General features: G+C 55.3%; 1 protein-coding gene across 1 annotated transcript; it reads right to left on the bottom strand.

The window, feature by feature from the left end:
- Window positions 1-8,584: 8,584 nt before the first annotated feature.
- MAFB (MAF bZIP transcription factor B) lies at window positions 8,585-11,568 on the bottom strand. The gene has a single exon (XM_043602377.1). It carries the CDS (start codon window positions 11,546-11,548, stop codon window positions 10,577-10,579), a length of 972 nt encoding a protein of 323 aa, XP_043458312.1. The 5' UTR covers window positions 11,549-11,568; the 3' UTR covers window positions 8,585-10,576.
- Between the last annotated feature and the right edge of the window lie 11,248 nt (window positions 11,569-22,816).

Raw genomic sequence — 22,816 nt, 5'->3', positions numbered from 1 at the left:
CGGGGCTGCTCACAGATGTGTATCAATTTCCCAGCCCCAATTATCCAAAAGAAATGTCCTCTAGAATCATGTCAACCTCTCTTCCTCTATATTCTGCTTTTATCTGTTGTTGTTTTTTTTTAGGTTTATTTACTTTGAGAGAGAGTGAGCATGAGCAGGGAAGGAGCAGAGGGAGAGGGAGAGAGAGAATCTTAAGCAGCCTCCATGCTCAGCACAGAGCCCAACCCAGGGCTTGATCTCATGACCACGAGATCATGACCTGAGCCGAAATCAAGAGTCTGACACCTGACCAAACTGGAGCACCCAGGCCCCCCTGCCTTCCACTTTTAGAAAGCCTCTTCCTGCATCAATGAAACACAAAGCAAGAGCTCGGGGGAGGTTGATTTTGACTTGAGGACACTGAATACAATCTTTTCTGGATGTTTACAAAGTGTTTACCAAGCAGCCTGCTCTCCAAACCCTAGCAATTGCTTAAAACAAGAAAGCTGTTGATTTGCGCAGTGTTTTCTTTAAAAAAAAAAAATCATCACAAATGTTAGATTTAGAGACATTATTTCTTTTTAAAAATAACTTGTCAAGGGTACAAAGTATTTAGGAGGTTTTCTTCTCAGCTCAGAAAGCAACAGGGAAAGGAGCCTTTTTTTTCTGCATGAGATTAAAAGGGGGGGGAGGGGTAGATAAATTGGAGAAGGGAGGGGGATCAGAAACAGGAGTGAGGCTGGTTAGTTCCCTGCCCTCTGAATCCCAACAAGATTCATCTCTGATCCACCCACCCCTGCCTTTTTCTCTTCAAAGACCCACCAAGAATCTAGACGGAACAACCAGACTGGGTTCCATTCTGCACCCCCCCCCAGCCTTCCCTCCCTCCTGCCCCCCCCCCACCGCCCAGTGCTCCCTGACCTGCCTCTCATATCAGATGTCAGCCTCTCTCTTCACACACAGATACCAGAATGTGTCCCAAAGGGTACCACTGAGGGATGCAAGATTTTAGTGGATGATACACAAACAATGTTGTTGCTGTTTTTTTAATTAGCAGTATGTATTTTAAGGAGTATCAAAAAACTAGATACTGATAGGTGATAGATAGATAGATAGATAGATGATAGATAGCTAGGACCTCAAAGCCATGCTTTCACAGACATTACCCCTTTCCTTTTTAAGTACATTTTATTCAACACATATTCATTCAACCGATTACTGGGTTATTGGGGTCTTACTGAGTGCCAGGCACCACTCATAGTGCTTAGGGACATGGGTGAACAAAAGTCATCAGACATTGCCCTCACAGAGCTTATGTGCTGGCAGGAAAAAGCAGAAAATAAGCCATAGATGAATAAATAATCCAGTGTTCCAAGGTGATTAGCATTAGGTGGGGAGGGGTGAGAAGAAAAGGGACAGTAGAGCAGAATAAGGCAGGTCGGAGCGCCCAGGGAGGCGGGAGGGAGCAGGTTGCCAGATCAGGTAGGGTGGTCAGGATAAACCTCATCAGGAAGGGGAGACAGATCTGAGCAAGGAAGTGAAGGGGTGAGGGAGCTGGCCACAGCTCTCTCTGAAATAAGATGGTGCAGGCAGAGGGAGTACCAAGCACATGTCCTGAGCAAGGAGAAAGAAATTTCCCATTCCAGAAAGAAATTTAGACCTAAAATGTTCTTCCCTTACCCATCGGACTTGGATAATGCTTATCCAGGCTTCATATCCTAGCTCAAATATCACCCCCTCCAGGAAGCCCTCCCTGATCACTCTCCCCAGGCTAGGTCAGCTTCACTTTAGTACAGATGCTCTCAGAGATCCGGGTTGCTTTCTCCTTTTGAAACTCTACACCGATTCCTGTTACATCTAACTGCTCGCACGCTCTCTCTTTCCTGCTAGACTGTAAACTCCACGAGGATTGTTTGCTGGGATTATTTCTGGTTTTGTTCATTGTTGTATTGCCAACACCTAGCACAATGCCTGGCATATGGAAGACACACAACAAATGTTTGTTCAGCGATTGAATGGATAGTCTTAGGTGGCAGGCCCGGAAGCAGATTATTCGCTGAACGCAGGATTGTAGCAGTTGTGGAGAACTGGGCCAGTAGGTTCCTTTGGGACCCAAAGTTTTGGTGGGCCAGAGCAGCTCCAGAAGCTGGAGCCCCTGCCATAGCAAAGCTGGATCGGATCAGCCCAGGAGCCCCACCTCTCTCTCGCACCCACCTGTTCACAAGCCGCCCCCCACAGGCCGTCTTGCCAGGATAGCTTCTGTCTTCACTGGAGAAGCCAAGTCTCAGATATTCAAGAAGCTTTTGCTCCCCCTTCAACTCTGCACCTGCAGCAGCAATGTTGAAAGGCTTCCTTTTGAAGCATGTAGGAGAATCCTAGGAGTGGCGACCAACCTGGGCACATCTGCTGGGCTGCCTGGCCAGGCACGGAGTGGGCCCTGTGCACCAGCATAAAAGTGACCCTCACGGTGGTCATACTGTACAATCATATCGTATGGCTTGGCTGTGACAGGTAACATGCAGCAGTACATGATTGACAGGGGCTTGTGGGGCGAGCTTTCCTCTCTTGCTTCCAGAGCTTTCCTCTCTTGCTTCCAGATCTCGAGTGCTTCATATAAATATTTATGGGAGTCTGGGCCTCCATTAACTCCGCCACTGCCACATTTCACTTGTTACACGGTGCTTGGGGGGCGGGGGGCGGTGTGAAGGCCAGTGCCCGAAACACAAAGCACGTATGTCTGTGGATGAGAACATGTAAAGACGATCATGGACCCAAATGCATTTTGTCAGGGTGTTTACACGTATGTAATCCTTGGCTTTCAATGCAAGCATAAATCCATACAGGTATATGCACAATCGTGTGCCTTTCGTGCACACGGTGTGAGAGTGCAGATACAGCAGATAAGCGCATGGGGATTTAAGCGTGTGCACATACATGCCTGCCTGCCTCTGTGAATTTAAGAGCGAGCTGCATACATGTTTATGCGCGTGCCTGCCTTAAGAGTGTAAGCACATCTGTGTGCAGGTTCGAAGTTTCCATACTGCACCAGAAACAGCTTTGGTTAAACTAAGGATGATTCCATCAAAACTGCCTCACCTAGAGGCTGCTGCTTTTATAGACACTTGCTCTGCTAATTATGATCCATTTGCTGGAAAGTTCAACTGAGAACAGATGAAAGGTGAGGGGTCTGTTGATTATGAAAAGCATCAATGTCCCAAGCTAGCAATGCCCAAGTGGGCCCCGCCACACACACACACACACACACACACACACACACACACACGCACACGCGCACACACACACACACACACACACATACACCCCAGGACCACCATAAGCTGCTGGCTTCTCCGTGAGAGACTGATGCTGTAGTTTCCCTCTGATCCCCTTATGTTTGTCCTGCTGTATCTCCAGGAGCCCATCGTCCATCTGTGTGTCTGGGCAGGGAGACTTGTGGGTGGAAAATGGTAATTATACCCCCAGGAAAGAGACTACCCTGTGCAAAGGGAATTAGAAAGGAAACTCTCCTCCACAAGGGCCATTTGCCACCCCTCCATATTTTCCCCCACACTCTTCACCACCACCACCCCCCTCAGGTGTTTCAGATAAGGGATGTGAGCTTGTGGAATCTGATGCCAAAAATACAAATTTTGGTATTGGGGGGGGACTCCAGTTTTACATCTTCTGCTGGGCAAGAGGTGCCTGGTCTGGGCCTACTTCTTCATGGACAATAGTAGCCCACACTTCAGAGAATTAAGTGAACCATTTTAACAGGACTAACCTCATGATCTGGCCACACCTCTTGTGCCCCATGACCTCGTGACCTCGCTGCCCCTTGTCCGTGCAAAGGGACATGTGTACCGGGCTCCAGCTCCCAGGACACCGAGGAGAGCCGATGCCGAGCCTTGTATTGGGAGATGCAGCCCTTTGCGGCCCACTCAGGGAAAGCAGAGCTGAGTCCCCAAGACCAATCCAAGCCCAGGGCCTTGCCTGAGTAGGAAACAGGTGCACGTAACCCTGGCAGGGTCAAGGCAGTGAAAGTGACATGAGAAGAAACAAGGGGACTTGAGAGTGAGCTCCTGATTCCCGATGGAGTCACAGGCCAGGCTCAATGCCTGCCTTGCTCTCTCCAGCTCTGAAATGAGCACCCCTAAGCTTCCCACCCCCCTGCCTGTTTACTGAAAGAAGTGTAAGCCCCTGTAAAACGCACAGAGCCCCACAGGGAAGGCACGACGATAGAAGTTTTGAATTTGTGGACTTCTGCCCCTTTCTCACGCCAAAACTGGCTTCTTCCAGAAAATATCAGGCCTCCTCCCATTGCTTCTGCGGCTGCCCCTCCAGCCTGAGGACAGGATCCCCTTTTTTGATACAAATAAAAAGGAATGTGTAACAAGCGGCTGCTACTTTACAGGAAAATAACTTCACAGGCAAAGAATGCAGAAAGGCATTCTGAATTTTGCCTCGGAACAAACCCTTATTAATAATTTAGGTGGTTTTCCAAATTGGAGCGGCAACTTATCTCATACATTTAATTTCTTGCAGGTGAGAACAGTCAGCTCTGATCTTCTTATCTAAATTCACCTTTTAAGGTAATTTGTGTCGCACGATGGAAAAGGGGACTTTAGATCCTGGAGAGACATAAGGTGTGGAAAATGCATGGGAAACACGGCGAAGGCATGCAAAGCACAGAGAATGTGTGCTCCCCAGCTGAGAGGAATGCTCTCCGTGGTCTGGATGCCTGCTCCTAGGAGCAGACACAGAAGAAGGGGCAAAATTCTAGCAGCAGCCTTCTCCAACAGAAAGCTAGTCCTCTGAGCCAGGTAAGCGCCAGCCTCGGAAGCCTTATGGTGACTTCCTCCGACAAGCCGGTCCACCCTGGATCAGGGACTCTCCCTTCGCTGCAAGCTGGCAAGTCTCCTCAGAGGATTGCGCTGGGCCCAAGCTTGGGAGCAGCTCTAGGAACCAGACTGACTTCTTCTAGGAGGGCTGCTGTTGGAAAAGACGGTGTCTGCAAAAGGCGCCTTTTGAGGACTTTTATTTTGGTGGGGGGAGGAGGAGCAGAGTAAACCTCTAATCCTCCCTTCCTTACATAACAAATCCAAACACTGCTATCTCTGGGATGGAAGGCCAGGCCAGCAGACAGCAGGCTGTACAGGGAAGGGTTACGCAAGAAGCCACTTCTGGGTTTTCCTTTCTGAAAACAGAGGGGCAACGAAGCGGGGTTTGCATCTGCAAGTCTGCAAGGGCCCCGCTGGAATCTCCCAAGCCAGCTGTTTCCAGGGCCCTACCGAGACCGAACTTGAGTAGGGGTGGGTGGCAGAGGGAGTGGAGGGTTTGCCTGGCATTGCAAAAGCTGTGACTCTAGTCACAGAAAAGCCCAATAAATGACCACACTGGTGTGGTTCCTGGCACGCCCACGCTAGGCCTAAGAGGACAGGCGCGCCAGGAGAGTGGGTGGCATGGAGGTGGGCACCTCTGCCCGGGACTGGGATTGGCCCTGCCACAACAGTGCCCAGAGACCCTGGATCTAAGGAAGGCGGGCTGGGACCAATAGAGGGATGTGGGTCTAGGGCCCAGCCCCAGCTGCGCCGGCTTCTGCCACAGAGGGCCCGGCTTGGCCGGCGGGGATCCTGCAAGAGGTCGATCCCCACCAGCCGGGCTGCGGGCGGACGACGCGAGGGAAGGCTGGGGAATTGAAGCCGTCCAGGCGGGAGAGCCCAGAGCCACTGGCTTGGCCCGGTGCCCCACGGAGGCTCGGGGACCCCGGAGCCCGACTCCACCCCCTCGCCGCCGCTGCCCGCACTTACCGGACACCGCGGCCCCGGCTGCCTTAGCCCTTCCTCGCCTGGCGGAGTCTGAAGGCAGAAGGGACGTGGGGCCAAAACGCAGGGAGAAAGTTTTCTGCAGTGAAGAGTTCGCCAAGGAAGGGCTGAAGGAAAGGGAAATGGCAAAGAGTAGGGCCGCGGGAGACCCCACCGAGCGGGGCTGCAGCCGCCACCCCTGCGCGCGGGCCGGGACTCCAGGCTGCAGGTCCGCCTCGCCGAGCGCCAACCCGACCCCTCGCGGAAGGTGGCGGCGGCCGATCCCGCCCGCACGGCCTCCCGCACTTTTGTGCCACCCGGGGGGACGTGGGGGCTTCGCTCCCGCGACCCGACGGGAGCCGCCCCAGCCAGGGATTCGGCCCGGAGCGAGCCACCGTCCCGGGGCCGTGTGCGTCTCACTCGGCGTGCGTTGCCGGCTGCAGGCGCCAGCCTGTCTACGTGGGACCAGTGCGGGCAGGGACGAGTCCTGGCGCAGGGAGATGTGGCCCCCGGGGTCGTGGAGGAGCGCGAGGACCCCGCGAGCAGGGCGCAGCGGCGGGAACCAAAGAGGAGCCGCGGGGCCGGGCCGGGCCGGGCCGGAGGGCCTCGGGACCCATTTCGCTCTTCTGCGCTCGCGGGCGCCGGCTCCGCGGCGTGGTGGCGGGTCGGGACGGCGGGCTGCGGGCTGAGACACGGCCAGGGCCTGCCCGCCCCGGAATCTCTCGAGGTCCCGGCCCCCTCCAGTGCGCCGCCCGCTCTGCCCGGCTCTCGCCTGCGTGCGTCCCGGGGCCGATTGGTGCCCAAACAGCGGGTGGGTGCTGGGACTGACAGCGCCTGCCCGCGAGGGTGTCGGTGTGTGTGTGTGTGTGTGTGTGTGTGTGTGTAGGACTGCGAGGGTGGTTGTAGGCTTCTCAGAGATGCAATTGGTCACTCTGAAACTGCCTGACCCACCATGTCATTCTAGATGCTGGTCGCTCACTGGGCTGGTGTCTGTGTTTCCGTGCTCTGGGGAAGGGAAACCAACGCCTTGGAGTCTGTGACCCTCCCCAGCCCAGAGGCTTTTTCAAGCAGAGTCCAGGTGGCTCTAGAAGTGGAAGAAGCCAGTCCTTTGGGATTATTCCAAGGGGAGTCAAACCTCCGCCAAATGGAACCCAGGTGATCCCCCTTGGTCTCCAGGTTCGTACAGCGGGGTTTCTTCAAGCTCTCAGCCTGGCCAAAACCGCTTTCGCCCCACAGGGGATACACTTGTACATTTGGCCGTGCTCTTATCAGATTTGTGAACGTGCCCTTGAACACACAATTACCCAACTAATCACACCCCCTTGCTCCTTCATCCATGTGCGCTCAGGTAGAGCGACTTCACAGGCAGACGCGGCCACCATCCCTCTCCCCGGCCTCAGCCAAAGCCTTCTGTGCCAGGCGTATCTTTGGCTTGGTGAAATGACCTGGGCCTTGGAACTTAATTCAAGCTAGAATTCTACTAAACAACACCAAAACGCTATTAAATGGATATCACTGCCGGTAGTATTTGCATCCTTACTTTCCGGATTTTTTTCCCCTGGTCTGTCCTTACCAGACCGGGACCACCACGCCCAGGATTCCGGGAATCCCAGGCCAAAATCTATTCCCTGCTAGTTTCAGCCTTCCCTTCCTTCTCCCTGGCTCTTCCCAGCTCTAGTTCCAAGATCTGCTGCTGGGGTTTCTGACCTCTCCCCATTCAGGTCCTGAAGTTCCATGTTAGGAACTCTGGGCCACAGAACCCCAGGGCTGGAAGGCTGAGTCTCTTGGACTATAGATATTGGGTCTGAAGATACCAGAAGCCCGTTGGACCCAGCCACTGCCAAAGGAGCAGAGAAGCTTTCTGGATTTGGGGGCAGGGGGTGGGTAATCCCACTCCCACTCTCAGACATATCTGAGGCCAACTCTGAATTATAGACAGGACTGCAAGAAGGCTGAGAGGGGTTTTGGGTAACCTAGATGGGAGATCTTGACTCTTCTGAGCGTCTGGAAAAGGGAAGGTCTGGGCCCACCTCCCTGTCAAGGATGTCCAGTTTGCAGGGTGGCTACACCAGAATGATGCCCCAAGCCCCCTCTACCTCCCAGTTTGGCAAGTCACTGAAATCCTGGTCAGGACATGCAGTGCCCTTCTGTGGGTCTGAGGGCTCCAGGCCTGAGTGGCATGTGTGCCCAGGGCACACCACCCCCCAGAAAATAGGTCCGCAGGAAGGGCTTCCTGTCTGAAGAGCCTTGCCCTGAAAGCCCTGGTGCTGGGTTCCACCTGCTTCTCCAAGTCCTGGGGAAGGAGGCACAGGGCAGGCAGGCGTTCTCACTCTGGGCAGCAAGATACGCTGGGCAGGAGAAAGTTGAGAGCCTTGCAGCCCAGGGAGGAAGGCCAGAGTGGCAGGGCCAACTGAGCCTGATTGCCAAAAAGACCCCTGTTTCCCCATCAGGAAGCTCCGGCTTCTGGGCTTCTTGGGATCAGCCGATCTGTACCTCAGAGCCCGCAGGCTAGCAGGCCAGTCCTGATCCTCAAGCCTGAAAGCCTCCCCAAAATGTGTCCCCTCTCAGTTCACAAACCCGCTCCCAAATGAGGTCTCTACCTAGAGTGAGAAGCAGGAACATATTTGGGGCTCATGTACATACACACTCACAAGCAAGGGAGAGAGTTGCCCAGACCTGGTCTGTTTCTCCATTGGCCAGGGAGGGTGAGTGTCCCCAAAGTGATTCGACTCTTAAAAAGGCAAGAGAAGAAAGTCAAAGTCAGGCGCACACAGAATCCTCTAAATAAACACCATTTCCATGGGTTTAATAAGCAAAATAGGAAACCATTTTAATAACCAAAAAACAGAAACCAGTCTGAATAAAACTACAATAGACTAGGTTTTAATATTTTCATATCATAAGCAGGGTTTGAAATTGATCCCTTATTTTACATGAAATAAAAACAAATTTCTGTTGCAGCAAATTTGATTTCAACACAGTTGAATCCGTAAAAACCGAAGCTCGTTTCTGATGCAGGACGAATATCCACAATATTTAAAACTGCAAGCACCATGCGGTTCATACAATCTTGTTATTACTGTTAATTTATCAACTAATACAAACTCAAAAATGCATCCGGCCAGCAGCGCCAGCAATCTCAAATGGGAACTAAAAAATACGCTTTCGTTTTGGTATTTTTGTCAGTGCAACTTAAATCCTTTTACTGACCTGCAGGAAAAAAAAAGGTAATAAAGAAAAACACCCAGATTTTCCCTATAACTACTATACAACTGAAGGGGGGGGGGGAACTCACCTGCTAGCTCAAAAGCAGGGAAAGAAACACACAGAACATGTTGGTCTAAAGGACGCACTTGAAAGTTGCAAAATTACTTGCCAATGGTTGGGTTTCTGGTACTTTCTGAGTGTGGCGGTAGGTTCAGCACACGTTTGGGTCACCATTGGGCAGTGTCCGGGCTGGTGAAGCCACTCACCCTAAGAGCACCGCAGCCACAGCAATTAGTGTGGATGGACCTGGAGGGCTGTGAAGGGACCCTGGGGTGATTCCGACTGCATTAAAAAGCACATAAGATCTGTTTTCCTTTCCGTTCTTGTTAAGGGTGTCAGTTTGGGACACCCAAATTAGCAAGGTAGGAGTGAAGACATTCCTGGGCCGTGCTCCTCCCGGGTGCAGAACTGGGCAGCTACCCTCTCCTGATATTCAGGAACTGGGACCCGGGTCCTCTTTCTGTTGACACCCACAAAACTGAAAACTGAAGCGGAAGGGACAAGAGGACCGAATGGAGACGGGGAGAGGGGAGAAAACATGCAACTTCCAAGGGTGCCCCAAGACAAAGTTGTTTTCTGATGCAAAATGCCCAGAACTATTTTTTTTTTTTACTTACAAAAAAATAATGCCATAATAATAAACCCAAACGAAGACACTCAGCTTGCTGCCACGTTCTCTAAGCTGTTTGGCGGGGCGGTATTTACAAGCCGACAGCCGGGACTGAACCCCGGCAAGCAGCCGCCGGAGTTTCTGAACTGCCATCCCTTCTCACTCAAAGAAACAAGGGGGTTATGATCCATGATCAACAACATGCTAAAAGTTAAACAAGAAAATGGTACAAAATAGAAATTATTACCATACATGTCCAGCATGCAGGATTAATATTTTTAATGCAGATTTTCGTATTTTTTCTATATAATGGAGCAGGCAATAAAACTGATGAGAATAGCGCGCAGAACGTCCTAACTGAGGCCCGCGTCTCGGGGCTGAGAGCCAGTGTTCTCCGGACCCTGGACAGACAGGTCCGTCTGTCCTTCCTTCCTTCGCTCAGCCTCGCCTCGCGCCTGCCGGACGCCAGGGTCCCTCTCCTCTCCTCTCCTCGCTGCTCTCTTCCTGGGTTGGACTGCGCTCCGGGCCGCGACGCAGCGGCCCCGGCTTAACGCGCAAAGTTCAGAAAGCCAGGAGTCTCCAGACGGCCTTGGCGACTCCTCGGGACTATGCCTCGCCGCCCTCCAGCCTGGAGGAAAGTTGCTCCGGGACTTCCCACCCCCTCGTCTGGCTCTGGCTCTGCTCGAGTCTAGGAGGCGGCGCTGGCGCGCGCCGCTCTCCTCTTGGCCAAGGTCCCCTGCCTGCCCGCGCGCCCTCCCGTCGCCCGCGTCCCGCGCGCCCTTCCTCCCTCTCCCTCAAGTCAAACAGGTCAAGGCTGGGGCCGTGGCAGGGACAGGGTCCGGGGGGAGTCCGGGGCGGGGGACACGGGACGGGGAGTCCGGGCCCGGGGCATAGGGCGGGGGCCGGGACCGGCCACGACTCACAGAAAGAACTCGGGAGAGGAGGGGCTGTCGCTGGTGGAGCCCGCCTCCCTGAAGCCGGAGTTGGCGAGTTTCTCGCACTTGACCTTGTAGGCGTCTCTTTCGCGGGCCAGCCGGGACACCTCCTGCTTAAGCTGCTCCACCTGCTGAATGAGCTGCGTCTTCTCGTTCTCCAGGTGGTGTTTCTGCTGGACGCGTTTATACCTGCACGACTGGGCGTAGCCCCGGTTCTTCAGGGTCCGCCGCTTCTGCTTCAGGCGGATCACCTCGTCCTTGGTGAAGCCCCGCAGGTGGCGGTTCAGCTCGCGCACCGACATGGACACAAGCTGGTCGTCGGAGAAGCGGTCCTCCACGCTGCCGCTACCACCAGCCGCCGTCGCCGCGGCGGCCGCGTGCGGCCCGGGCCCGGGGTGGCTGGTGGGCAGCTGCTGCGCTGGGCTGGCTGCGCTGGACGGCGGCGGCGACGCTTGGTGATGGTGGTGGTGGTGCGGGTGCGCGTGCGGGCCCAGCTCGTCGTGGGGCACGCCGGCGCCCGGGTATGCGTGGTGCGGGTGTGGGTGGTGGTGGTGGTGATGGTGGTGCGCGCCGCGGAAGCCGTCGAAGCTCTGCAACGGCTGTGGCACCGGGTGCGAGCCGATGAGCGCCTCCACCGCATCCTCAGGCGTCAGGTTGAGCGCCTCGGGGTTCATCTGCTGGTAGTTGCTCGCCATCCAGTACAGGTCCTCGAGGTGAGTCTTCTGTTCGGTCGGGCTGAAGCTGGGCGACGAGGGCACCGAGCTACACGGCGTGCTGAGTGGTGTGGATGACACCGAGCCGGCTGGCTGCAGGCGCGTGCAGGGCCGGCCCGGGCGCTCCGCGCGCCCCAGCGGCTCCTTCTTTACGTCGAACTTGAGCAGGTCGAAGTCGTTGACGTACTCCATGGCCAGCGGGCTGGTGGGCAGCTCGGGCCCCATGCTCAGCTCCGCGGCCATCGCTGACGCGAGGCGCAGCCGCCGCTGCCGCCCGGGAAACTTTGCGGCCGGCCGGGGCGCGCCGAGCCGAGAGCGGGGGCGAAGAGCCGCGAGCCCGGGAGGCGGGGAGCCGAGGGCGCAGCGGGCCGGGGCCGCCGGCCAAGCCTTTGTCTGGGGACGCGGCGGCGCGCCGGAGAGTCCCGAGGCTGCCTGCGCCGCCCCAGAGCTCGGGGCTGTGGCCGCGCCGGGGCCGGGCCGAGTCGGGAGGGGCGGAGAAGCAAGCGGGGCGCGCGGCTGGGCGGAGGGGAGGCGCCGGGCAAGCGCCCGCCGCTCGCTCTCTAGCTCTCCTGCTCTTGGGCTCTCTCGGTCGCAGCCGCTCGCAGCCCGGCGGCGCAGCTGTGCTGGATCCGGCGCCGCCGCCGCCTTTTATCGCCTTCCTGATGTCACCGGGGCGCGGGGGCCAGGGCGGCCCAGAGCTCTGGCCAATGGCTGCACGGCCCCCGCGGCCCGGCGGCGCAGGGCGGGGCGCGCCTGACAGCTCCTCCGCCCCCCGCGTCAGCTGACTGGCGGCCCGAGCCGCCGAAGAGCCGCGGAGGACTGGCCGAGGGCTGGAGCCCAGTGGGACGGCGGGCCCCGGCCCAGCCCCCCACACCCTCCCGGTCCCGGTCCCCGCCCGCTTGCCTTTGGGGCGCGCCCCCCCCTCCGTGGGCCTGGCCGCCGCTTCCACCCCCTTCGCGTGCTCCCCTCGCTCTTTACCCCTCGCTCCCCACCCCCAGCCCCTGTCACCCCAAAGGAGGCTCAAAAGGAACGCCGGGACGACACCTCTCGGGCCCTTTGTTCCCCAGCGTCCCCCGCCCAGTGGGGGACGTTCCGTGCGCCGCGCGGCTGCGGGGCCGTACGAGTGTGTGCGGTGGTGCCTGCCTGTGTTTCCGCAGGTCTGCGCGTAATTTGTGTGCTGGGGGTGGGTTTGCGGCTCCAAGAGTTGTGTTCAAATCCAACTCTTAGCCTCAGGGGACCCTCGGGCTAAGCAGGGGCAGTTCCCCTCCTGGCAGCTGCAGGGGCCGAGACCCGAGATGGGACTCCCTTGCCCAGCCGCTCCCCGCGCTCGCCCCACGCACAAAAGCACAGGATGAAGGAAGCGGGAAAGAATCGGCCGTAAGGCTCTGGTTTCCTTTCCCCAGCCGGACGCACGGAACCTTGAGCTCCGGAGGCTGGGGGCTGAGGCCAGCTCAGGACGGTGCTCCGGGTGGCTCTCGGCTGCTGGGGAACCGACCCTGTTTTTGTTTGAACGTTTTGTAACGATTTAGCAGATCTCGGCGTCAGCGGGCCGCGAGAGGCTCAAACAGGCATAAAGTGCGACCCCAAGTGGCCACTGTGCGCAAAGGCGCGCGGAACAGCCCGGCCCGCGACTGGAAGGCTTGGACGACGCTTCGGACCCAGCTGGGTCTTCCTAACCAGTCCAACCCGGGCCAGCCCAGAACGGAGGCTGTGTGTGCACCGGGGCCCAGGACAGGTTCCCCTAGAGCCACTCACGGTCCCCGGGTCCCGTCCTGGGACTCAGCCGCGAGTTCGGCGCGGATCACGGCGCTTGAAACTCCAAGCCCCAGCTCAGGACGCGGGGGAGAGGGGCTGGGGGTGCTGGGATCCCCCTCGGCAGTCCCCTGCGCGGGACGGTCCTGGGCCGAGTTTAAGTCTGTGACTGAAAGCCGAAACGCCACAGCAAGGGGGCCCAGGGCTGTCCATGAGAAACCTCAGAGCGCAGACGGGGAGCCCACAGCGCACCGCACTGGGGATCCAGGCAGGGCTCGGGCGCCGTGCACCCTCCCAACTCGGACTCAGTCTGGCCCGAAATAAGAGCCTCTTCCCCGAGACTCCGGCCCGGGCGCAGAAACCGGATAAATCGCAGATTCGCTGTACCCGGAGACCCGACCCGCCTCCCGCGTCGCCTTCTGCTCTTCAGCTTTGGGCGCGCGCAGCGAAAGGCAGGAGAAGCGTGCAATGGGTGAGTGTGTCCCAGCCGCTGCCTGTGCAGAGCCAGCACGACTGACGGCGCGTGTAGGGGCCAGGTGAGCCACACCAGTGCGGAGACAGCCAGGTTTTTTTTTTTTTCAGTGTTAGAAGGTAAAATAGTTTGCCTCCAGCTAATCTGAAAACTCTCTTCTTTTGCGCCCTCGGTCAGGCTGGGGTGGGGTGTGGTCTTGAGCCGCCCAATTTTTAGTAAAATGAATATATTTGAACCAAAACTTGGACTGAAAGGTTTGGATCAGCAACTGTTATTCTGGAAGAGCCCGTCTTCAACCCTTTGCGAGAAGCGTGCTCTCCGCAGAAACGATTCGGCGATCTCCGGGGAGAGTTTGGGCCCTGCGGCTGCTGCGCCCCTGCCCGAAGCTGGGCTCCAGGGACGCGCACCCTCCCTCGCCCGGTAGTGTTTGGATGCGGTGAGAGGACACTCGCACCGCGGCTCAGCGGGGGAACGTTTCCAGGCCGTCTGGGGTCTGCACAGACTAGGGCTCCGGCTTGAGGCGGACAGGGCGTGACAAACGCACTAGGCTCTCTCGGTGCCGACTGACCCCCAGCCGTCGGCGACCTCCTTCTGGGCACTAAAGAAACCCGGTGGCGCAGAGGAAACGCCTGACGCTGTGGACTTCTGCGTGCGCACCGCGGCGGCCGGGCCAGGGTCACCCCCGGTCTGCCTGACCTTGGCTGTCGAGGACAGAAACCGGAATCTCAGCAGTGTGGCCAACTAGGCCCTAAGGGTTCCTTCGGCCCGGGCTCCGCGGTTCCAAGCTTCCCGTCTCCTGGGGCGTCCCGCCGCCGTCTCAGGGTCTCTAGAACTCGGGCTTTGTCTGGGCAGATGCTGTCCTCTTTGTCCTGTGCCTCCGTCTCCGTTGCGGTCAGTCCCCTCCCCTGGGCTCGGACTGCGATATCTCCGTCCAGCCCTAGGTCCACCGTCCCGCCAAACGCGGTTTTGTGCTGCGGTCCCAGCCAAACCAGTCCTTCCTCTCTCACCCCACCCCCAACCATCTCCAAAAAATGTTGGAACTGAGGGAGTAAATGAGGCACGAAGATTGCTCCGGAGTGAAGGCCGCTGCAGGACAGCCGACCCCACTTCTCAGTGAGACCCCAGGCCGGCACCTGCTACGCTCCGCCGCGGAATCTCGGCGCCCCAAACCCTATGGCCTCCGGCTCCCGACAGCCGCTGCCTGCCGCCGCCTCCCTGCGCCTGGGGCGTGCGGGGCTTCCGGTCAATCGGTCTAAGGGCAGTTCCTGGAGGCTGCACTCCTTGCCTAAAAGACTAGCTGGGAGAGAGGCGGGGGTGGGGGGGGGATGGAAAGAAAAGAAAAGGAATGGTGGGAGAAGTGGAGAGTGGAGGAGGAGCGGCAAAGGAAAGGAGGCCAAAGACACAGGAGTAGCGCGCGGAGCCCCAAGCCTCTTTTGAATTGAAGCCGAGGACTATCGGCGGCGCCCAGAGCCCTCTACCGAACAGTTTGCTGTCTTTTGCCCCCAAAACTCCAACCTGAAGTTTTCACCCTTACGCGACCTCCTCCCGCTACCCACCCCAAGTTGGGCCAGAGGGGATGCGTCCTGGGCGCACCACCTGGGAATTCTTCAGCTACAGTTAATGAGCGAGGAGGCTCTGCGCGGCCCGTGCCACCGCGCGACCTTGGGGTGCTCGGGGTGGGGGTGTGCGAAGAAGTTATTCCTCAAGGGAGCACGGGGTCCACCGCCAGCCGCCGGGTTCGAGGTTCGCTGCGCTGTTCCCACCCTTCCTGTTCAACCATCCCGCTAACCGGAGAGTGGCCCCGCGGCGCGTTCCGCTGTGCGCATCCAGCCCAGCGCAGCGCTCCCGGCCGGCCGCCGGCAGCCCGGTTCAGCCCCAAGATGCATTGTACACCCGTCGTTCCCTGAGAGCGGCAGGGTTTTGGTGCGTGAGTGGGCGTCTCTGTGCGTGCAAGGGTGAGGTGGGAGGTGTGCAGGAGGTGTGTGTGTGTGTGTGTGCGCGCGCGCTTGTGTGTTGAGTGGGGAAATAAGGCATGCTTCGAACCGAAGAGCCCGGAAGCCCCTGACCTAAGCACCAATTGTACTATCCGGGGTCTCCAAAGAGGCCCATGTTCCCAAACGCCTCAGGATGCTAGCTCCCTGCTTCGGGCATCACCCAGGAGGCCGAACACTAGTCTCCTCCAAGGAGTCCTGAGGCCTCTGCCCCCTTCTTCCAGGCCTGGTGGAAGGGAATTCTGTTGCCCTCACTCCAGGATTCCCAAGGCCCAGGGCTTCCGAGAAAAGGAAGGAACGTTTTCTCCCTCCTCTTCCTTTTTCCCAAAGACACCTGTCATTTCCACTGCCCCCTGCCCCACACAATGCCCATCAGATTCCAACCCAGTGCTTCCAAAAAGGTATTCTTGGGCTTCTGGATCCTGGTAGCCTTGAGCACCCAAAGGACTCAGTGAGTCTCAGTAGGGGGCCAGAGTTCCCCCCACCCCTCTGCAGAGCCCTTTTCCCACTCCCTCCCTTGGAAACCAGAGACACCCCCCCCCCACACACACACACACACTTGGGAGTGGAAACTTTTTATTAAAATTATTTCACCTGCTTCTTTTTACTTTGTTTTAACATAAATGCTAGAAGTTGTTTTTTTTTTTTTTAATTACATTGGTGCCTTACATTCTATTCCTATTGGACAGCAATGTGTTAGACACCCCCGGGCAGTATTGCCTCCAATAGAGATGAAGTGTTTGATCATAATATTCACTCCTATCTCTATGGGGACTTGCAAAGCCTGCATCATTCACTTTTTCCTTTAATTCTCACAACTCTATAAGGTAGCGACTATTGTTATCCTTATTTTACAGAAATGTGTAGACAGGTAGGTAGGTAAGTACAGATACATAGCAGTGTCCTAAGAGTATCAACTCATTCTGTCCTCGCCACCGCACTTTCAGGTGGGGAGGATTATCCCCACCTACACAAAGGAAGCTCAGAGAGGTTAAGTGATTTCTTTAGTTGCACAGCAGCAATATTAGCCAGAGCTTCTGGCCCCAAGGCCGGTATTCTGAATACTATGTAGTACGTGGTCCCTGTCTGGACCCGGTGGCATCCTGGGGACCCAGGTGTCAGCACATTTCCCCAGCTGCTCTCTGGGTCAGGATTCCCAGCTCTCCAGACTCCATGGTGGTTCCATTCAGGTCACAGCAGAGCCTCTGCTCAGTGCCAAGTCTTTGCTGAGGGCTGAGCTAGAAGGGCAGAGATGAACTTGCCTTCTTGTCAAAGGCCAGTCAAGCATCCTTGGGCTTCTTTGCCTTCTATGTCCTCTTCCCTGGCTGTGCAGGGCTGGAGGGTCAGGATGGGAGAGAAACCAAGGCTGCATGCAAGCCAAAGGAGCGAAATCTTGCAGAGTCCTCTTACCCTGTCCTTTACCCTTGGCCTCAGCATGACCTTCAATCTTGGCCTTGATCCTTGGTCCTACCTCTCTCTGGTCTGAGTTTGACCTTCAGCCTGTTTGACCTTCAGCTTCCATTCATTCATCTCTTAAGTGTCAGAAGAGAGAGAGAGAGATGGCCCAATGCTGATGAAGTTCGCTACCACTCAGAGCTGGTGAGGATGGCCTTCCCACCACTACCTGCCCAGGACCCCAGGACCAGCATTGGAGATCCTGAAACCTCATCATTGTTCTTCAGGGCCAAGGCTTTCACCTCCCGTAGCCCAACCATCACCTATCTGCCCATCCCTCTACCTCAAGATCTCAGTTTCTCCATCTCTTGCCTTTACCCTCAGCTTTTGCTTCAATGACTACAGAGGCCTTGGCTCAGACTTCCTTCTTCTCCACAGTGTCATGGAGCCAGTTTTCATGTTATATGAATCTGATCACCTTCACCCCCTGCCCCCTGGCTTACCTACAAATTCCTTCAGTACTTAGACAAAAACCCAAATGCTTTAGCATGGCCTTCAGGCCTTGAATGACCTGCTCCTGCTCACATATCCCACCTCATCTCTCCCTGAATTTCCCCTCACAGTGTGCCAAGCACACTGCTTTCTGTATGTTCTTCCACAGCCCAAGCAATATTCTTCCACAGGGCCTTTGCACATGCCATCCTCCCTGCCTAGAATGAGGCAGTCTCTTTGTTGAAAAGACTTAGAAGAGGTGGTCTGTGGCTCTTGCCAGGCCTCAGAGGGACCTCGCTGGGAACAGAGGTGGGGAGAAGAGTCCAGGAGCCAGAGCAAGGTTCCAGTCACTCTAGGGAAATCTCACATATTGAGGTCTTAGGCAGAGCTCTTACCTCTATCCCTTCCCTCTCCAAGCTACATCAAGCAGACCTTAGCTTTGGGAGAGGACTTAGAAGATAACACGGGTCAAGGAGAGGCTTTGGCCAGTTAGTCCTAATGCTTTCCACTCGAGAAAATGTGTTTAAGACACAGATTCCTGAGCCACAGTCTGACTCTATAGGCCAAAGGAGAGCCCAGGAACTTGCATTTTAATAAGTTCCCGAGGTAACTCTGATGGTTGGGGTCCAAGAAATACACTTTGAGAAACTAGATGCAACTTGACCATGAGCTCCTAGAGGGAGACACAGTGATGGAGTTGTCTATGTGTCCCCAGTGGCCATTGCAATGCCCATCCCAGGAGGAACTCAGTTACAGTTGTGGAAGAATGAATGAATGAATGAATGAGTGAAGGCAAACACCAATGCTTCCTTGCATTATGACAGTCTCAGAACCCTCAGGTCTTTTCTGCATGCCCTCCAGTCCTCTCCTCTCCCCTAGTTAACAGTCATTCCTGAACCAGTCCTGCCTCCTTCCTCCTCAGACTGAGGAACAACTCAGAGGACATCGGTATGATGAGTGACCCTGCCCTGCTGGCCTTCCCTCTTTTCTCCCCCTCTATCTGAAAGTTCTTCAGGGCCTCAGGGGTCTAGCTTCCCACCGAATGCTCATCACAGCTTGGGGAGCAAGCCTTTGGGTACAGGGGCGTGGGTGGCACTGTCCCACCACTGGGACCTGCCGCCTGGGGCTGATGGAAAGAATAACGATGTTTGGCTGTGCCTGAGCCCAGGCTCATTTCAGCCCAGGGTTGCTGTGGTCATTCAATCTCTTTCTTACCTTTCGTCTTTTGAAAATGAATTATACAAGACGTACAAGCCTCCTTTCTCATTGTAAAAAATGCAACAATGTAGTTTTAACATCTCTGTCTAGAGCTACAGCTTGCTTTTTATTTTTACTCAGCAACTTCTGCGTCAATACACAGAGATCTTCTTTCTTTTTAACTAATGCATGGCAATTCGTCCAGTGGATGCTCTGTAGTTGTTGGGTTGTTTTTTTTTTTAGCCAGTCTTGTATTTATGGACATTTAAGCTATTTCTTATATTTCACTACTGCAAACAATCCTGCAATGAATAGCTTTGTACATGCTCCTTTTTGCATGTGGGCAAGCATTTCTCTAGAAGAGATAGCAAGAAATAAAATTTCCAGATTGAAAGATGAACACAATCTGTAATGTTCATGCTGTCAAATTATCCTCTAAGAAGGCTGTATCTACTTAATTTCCCGTCCAAAATATGTGAAAGTAAACTGTTTCCCCACAGCCACACCAACAATGGATTTTGTCAAGATTTTTCACTTTTGTGCCAATTCTATCTACGTCCCTTCAATGACCAGACTGGGAGATGAGAGCACAGGAATGGGCGTGGCTTCGTTCTTCCCCTCCAGGGAATTGCAAACCTTCCCGCTGTAGCTGGAGTGGTGGTGTAATGGAGAGGCATCCATAATGCTGGTGGATCCCCAGCAAATGAGCCCTTGGTTCAGTGGGGGGCGGGGAAAGGAGTTGGCTGATCTGGGTTGCAAAGCAGAGGTAACACTTAACTAAGGCTTTGAAGGCCAAGCAGAAATTTGTCAGAGAAATGCAAGAAGGCCCGGTGGTAGGCTCAACCCAAAGGCACAGAGCAGAGGCAACGTCTCGGGCACTTGGGGAGCTATTTCTGAGAGGCTACGGATAGACCTTCATGCTTCCGCAGGAACCAGTGTTTAAAGGACCTGGAATGTCATGTCAAAGAGTAAGACCCCTATCATTTTTTTTAATTTTTAATGTTTATTTATTTTTGAGAGAGAGAGACAGAGACAGAGAGCAAGTAGGGGAGGAACAGAGAGAGAGAGAGAGAGAGAGAGAGACAGAGAGAGACAGAGAGAGAGAGACAGAGAGAGAGAGAATCTGAAGCAGGCTCCAGGCTCCAAGCCTGACGTGGGGCTTGAACTCTCAAACCGCGAGATCATGACCTGAGCCGAAGTCGGACACTTAACGGACTGAGCCACCTGGGTGCCCCAAGTCAGACCCCCGTCTGAAGGGCTGGAAGATCCTTTCCACATGGGCAGGCATCCTTTCTGGTTTACTATCTGTCACATACTAGGTGCTCAATAAATATTTGTAGAAATGAGAAGGAGCAACCCAAAGGCATTTAAGCAACATGTTAACTGGCTTTCATTTCCCTCGGAGACATGCTGTGCTTAGTGCCAGGGACTGTGAGTCTGGCCGAGTTCTGCATGCCAGAGGTATGGCATAGACAAGCTGGGCTCAGGAATCCATTCCTGGGCCTGAGCCCCCCATTCCGGCCTGGTGCCAGGTCCCTTTCACCCCTGCCTGTTAGAGATTGCTTTTGGTTTCTGTGTTGACAAGCCCTGTTTCTGTGTTTGGAGCGGCTGTTCAGTGCCATTTCCTGATTTAATATCAGAGCCAGCACAGAGCAAGGATGCACAGTTAGCACTTTTTGCTCCAAGTATTTTTCAAGTTCCTTTTTGATGTAAGGGTTGGGTTTGCAGCTTCCCTGATCTTGCTGAGCAGGGAGGGAGAGATGGGGGAGAAGCTGGGAGCCGGAGGGGAGAGGGGAGGGGAGAGGGCCCAGAAAAGATTCATCCAGTAGAGCAGAGCTGAGAGAGACGCTAAGCTCCTTTCTAGAGAGGGGATGGCAGAGGGCTCAGCAGAGACAGAGAGGCAGACTGTAAGGTGTGCTGGCTGGGGCAGCCTCCGTGAAGCCAGGCTGCTGTTTCTCCTCTGGGTGGGCGTAAAGACGTATACATACGTTTATATGTATGTCTCTGTCACACACACAAAGGACTAAAAAGCTTAAATAAGCCAACAATGCAATTCAAAATACCAGAAAATGAAGACGAAATTTGTTCAAAGGAAAATTTAAGATAGATACAGGTCCCAGGCACTCAGGTATTGTGACTGAACATCTTCCATGCATGAGGCCTTCTGCAGGACCATGGTCTGGGAACAGACTGAGGAGCTCATCTTCTTCTGGTGGAAACAGATTTTTTCACTGTACCGTAGTCAATGCAGGGATGGAAGTGTGCACGGGGCGAAGGGGGGGGCTGTCCACACACACACACACACGCATACACACACACGTGTGTGAGCACACACGCACTTCAGGACAAGACCTGGGGAGAGACTGGAGTCTTTGAAGGCCTTGACCCACCCGCCCCCACCTACAGAGAGGCACCTGTGTGGCCTGGTATTGGGTCTCACTTCTTTTTTTTATGTCTATTTATTTGTTTTGAGAGAGTGTGTGTGGGTGTAACAGCAGGGGAGGGGTAGAGAGAACAGGAGAGAGAGAATCCCAAGCAGGCTCTGCACCATAAGTGCAGAGCCCAATGCAGGGCTCGAACTCATGTACCATGAGATCATATAACCTGAGCTGAAATCAAGGGTCAGGCACTCAACCAGCCGAGCTACCCTAGCACCCCTCTCCTTTCTACCTCTACTGCCACTCACCTCTCAGACTCTGCCTCTGACCCTCTGTGTCATTTGGGGTCTACTGAGAAGCAAATGCCAAAATGAGATCTGACATGCAAGAGATTTACTGGGGAAACACCTGTAAAGGATAAAGTGCTGGGCGCAGGGGGAGGCAGGGAGAGCCTTCGGACCAAGACCAGGCCTGACATCTGTGGGAGGGGCAGGGGAAGAAGGCGGCTTGGGAGGGAAGCCTGTCAGGCTTCAGGCTTGTCTCAGAAAGTGTCAGCCAGGCTCATGGGACAGTCCTGGGCCAAAGTCACCTCCTGAGAACCCCACATCTTGTGGGAACGGGCCAGCACGAGCACCACCCTCCCACCACGTGCTCAGTCACTGGCTGGGAGCACCTGGGAGGTGCTGGGAGGAAGTGCACAGTGGGGGAGTGTCCATCAGCGGTGCTCCCCACAGCAGTTTCCCCTGAAAGAGACCTACACAGGGTATTTCCCTGACCATCATATGCTCTCTTGTCCACCCAGTCTTTGCAGACTTTCCAGGTAGGGAAATCATAGCAGCAAGCATCTTAGGGAGCATTTTCTCAACCTGAGGGCCTGTGCTATCTAGGGCTAGCATCATCTCACTTCAGCCTCCAATATGACCTTATAAGATAGGAGCTATTGTCATTATCATCCCCCATTTTACAGACAAGAAGGCTGAGGCTCAACTAAACGAAATCACTTCCTAGAGGCCACACCTCACAAATGGCAGAGAGGAAGCAGGCTCTAGACTGTTTTGGCCAGGAGGAGGCTTAGAAAGGGTAAATGGAAGGCTCATTCCTCTCTGTGTATCTGTCTCACCTGCTGCTGATTCCTGTGATATGTTAACAAGACAGCCTCCAAGAAGACCCCTCAGGTCTCATCTGGGGTCAATGCCAACCCATTCCAAGCTGGCCTTCGGATACCAACCGTCTGCCAACCAGCTCCAAACAAAAGGCCCAGAATGCTCACCTGAGGTAGGCACTCTCCAGCAGCCATATAGCTATCTGCCTTTTTCTCACGCATCGCCTCCTCCAGAAAGCCTTCCCTGACTGGCTCGTGTTTCCACGGCACCTTATGCTGAACTCCATCAGTGCATCTATCACACTGTGCCCAGAATGTCTGTTCAATCTGTTTCCACTACCAAATCGGGCCCCTCCAGGCCCCAAATCAGGTGTGAGTCATGTTGGCGTACCTGGTACTCAGCACGTAGGGCCCCGGGACTAGACAGGTGTCAATGCATGGAAAGGAAACTCTGGCAAGTGAAGACTAGTCCAGGCCACCAAGAAGACAGCCTTGGAGGGCATGGGCCCCTTGTGACAACCAGACCCTCGCCTTCAGAAGAGGAGTCTGCATTCCCCAGCGTGGCCGCCAGGGGCCTCGTCAACCCCCAGGCAGTGTTAACACTGGTCCTTGCTTCTTGGCAATAAATCCATGCCTCCCACCCCACCCCAGCATCTCTGCGGGGGGCCCAGGCCCAGGCCGTCCAAGACCTGGGCATCTGCTCAGCCGCCAGTGGCCCAGTGGGTAGCCCCA

Source organism: Prionailurus bengalensis, chromosome A3, assembly GCF_016509475.1.
Source record: "Prionailurus bengalensis isolate Pbe53 chromosome A3, Fcat_Pben_1.1_paternal_pri, whole genome shotgun sequence".
NCBI lineage: Eukaryota > Metazoa > Chordata > Mammalia > Carnivora > Felidae > Prionailurus > Prionailurus bengalensis.
This window is presented reverse-complemented; position numbering and strand designations above follow the sequence as displayed.

Coding starts and splice junctions, on each gene's coding strand:
- MAFB (XM_043602377.1), bottom strand. CDS start 11,548: ATGGCCGCGGAGCTGAGCATGGGGCCCGAGCTGCCCACCAGCCCGCTG.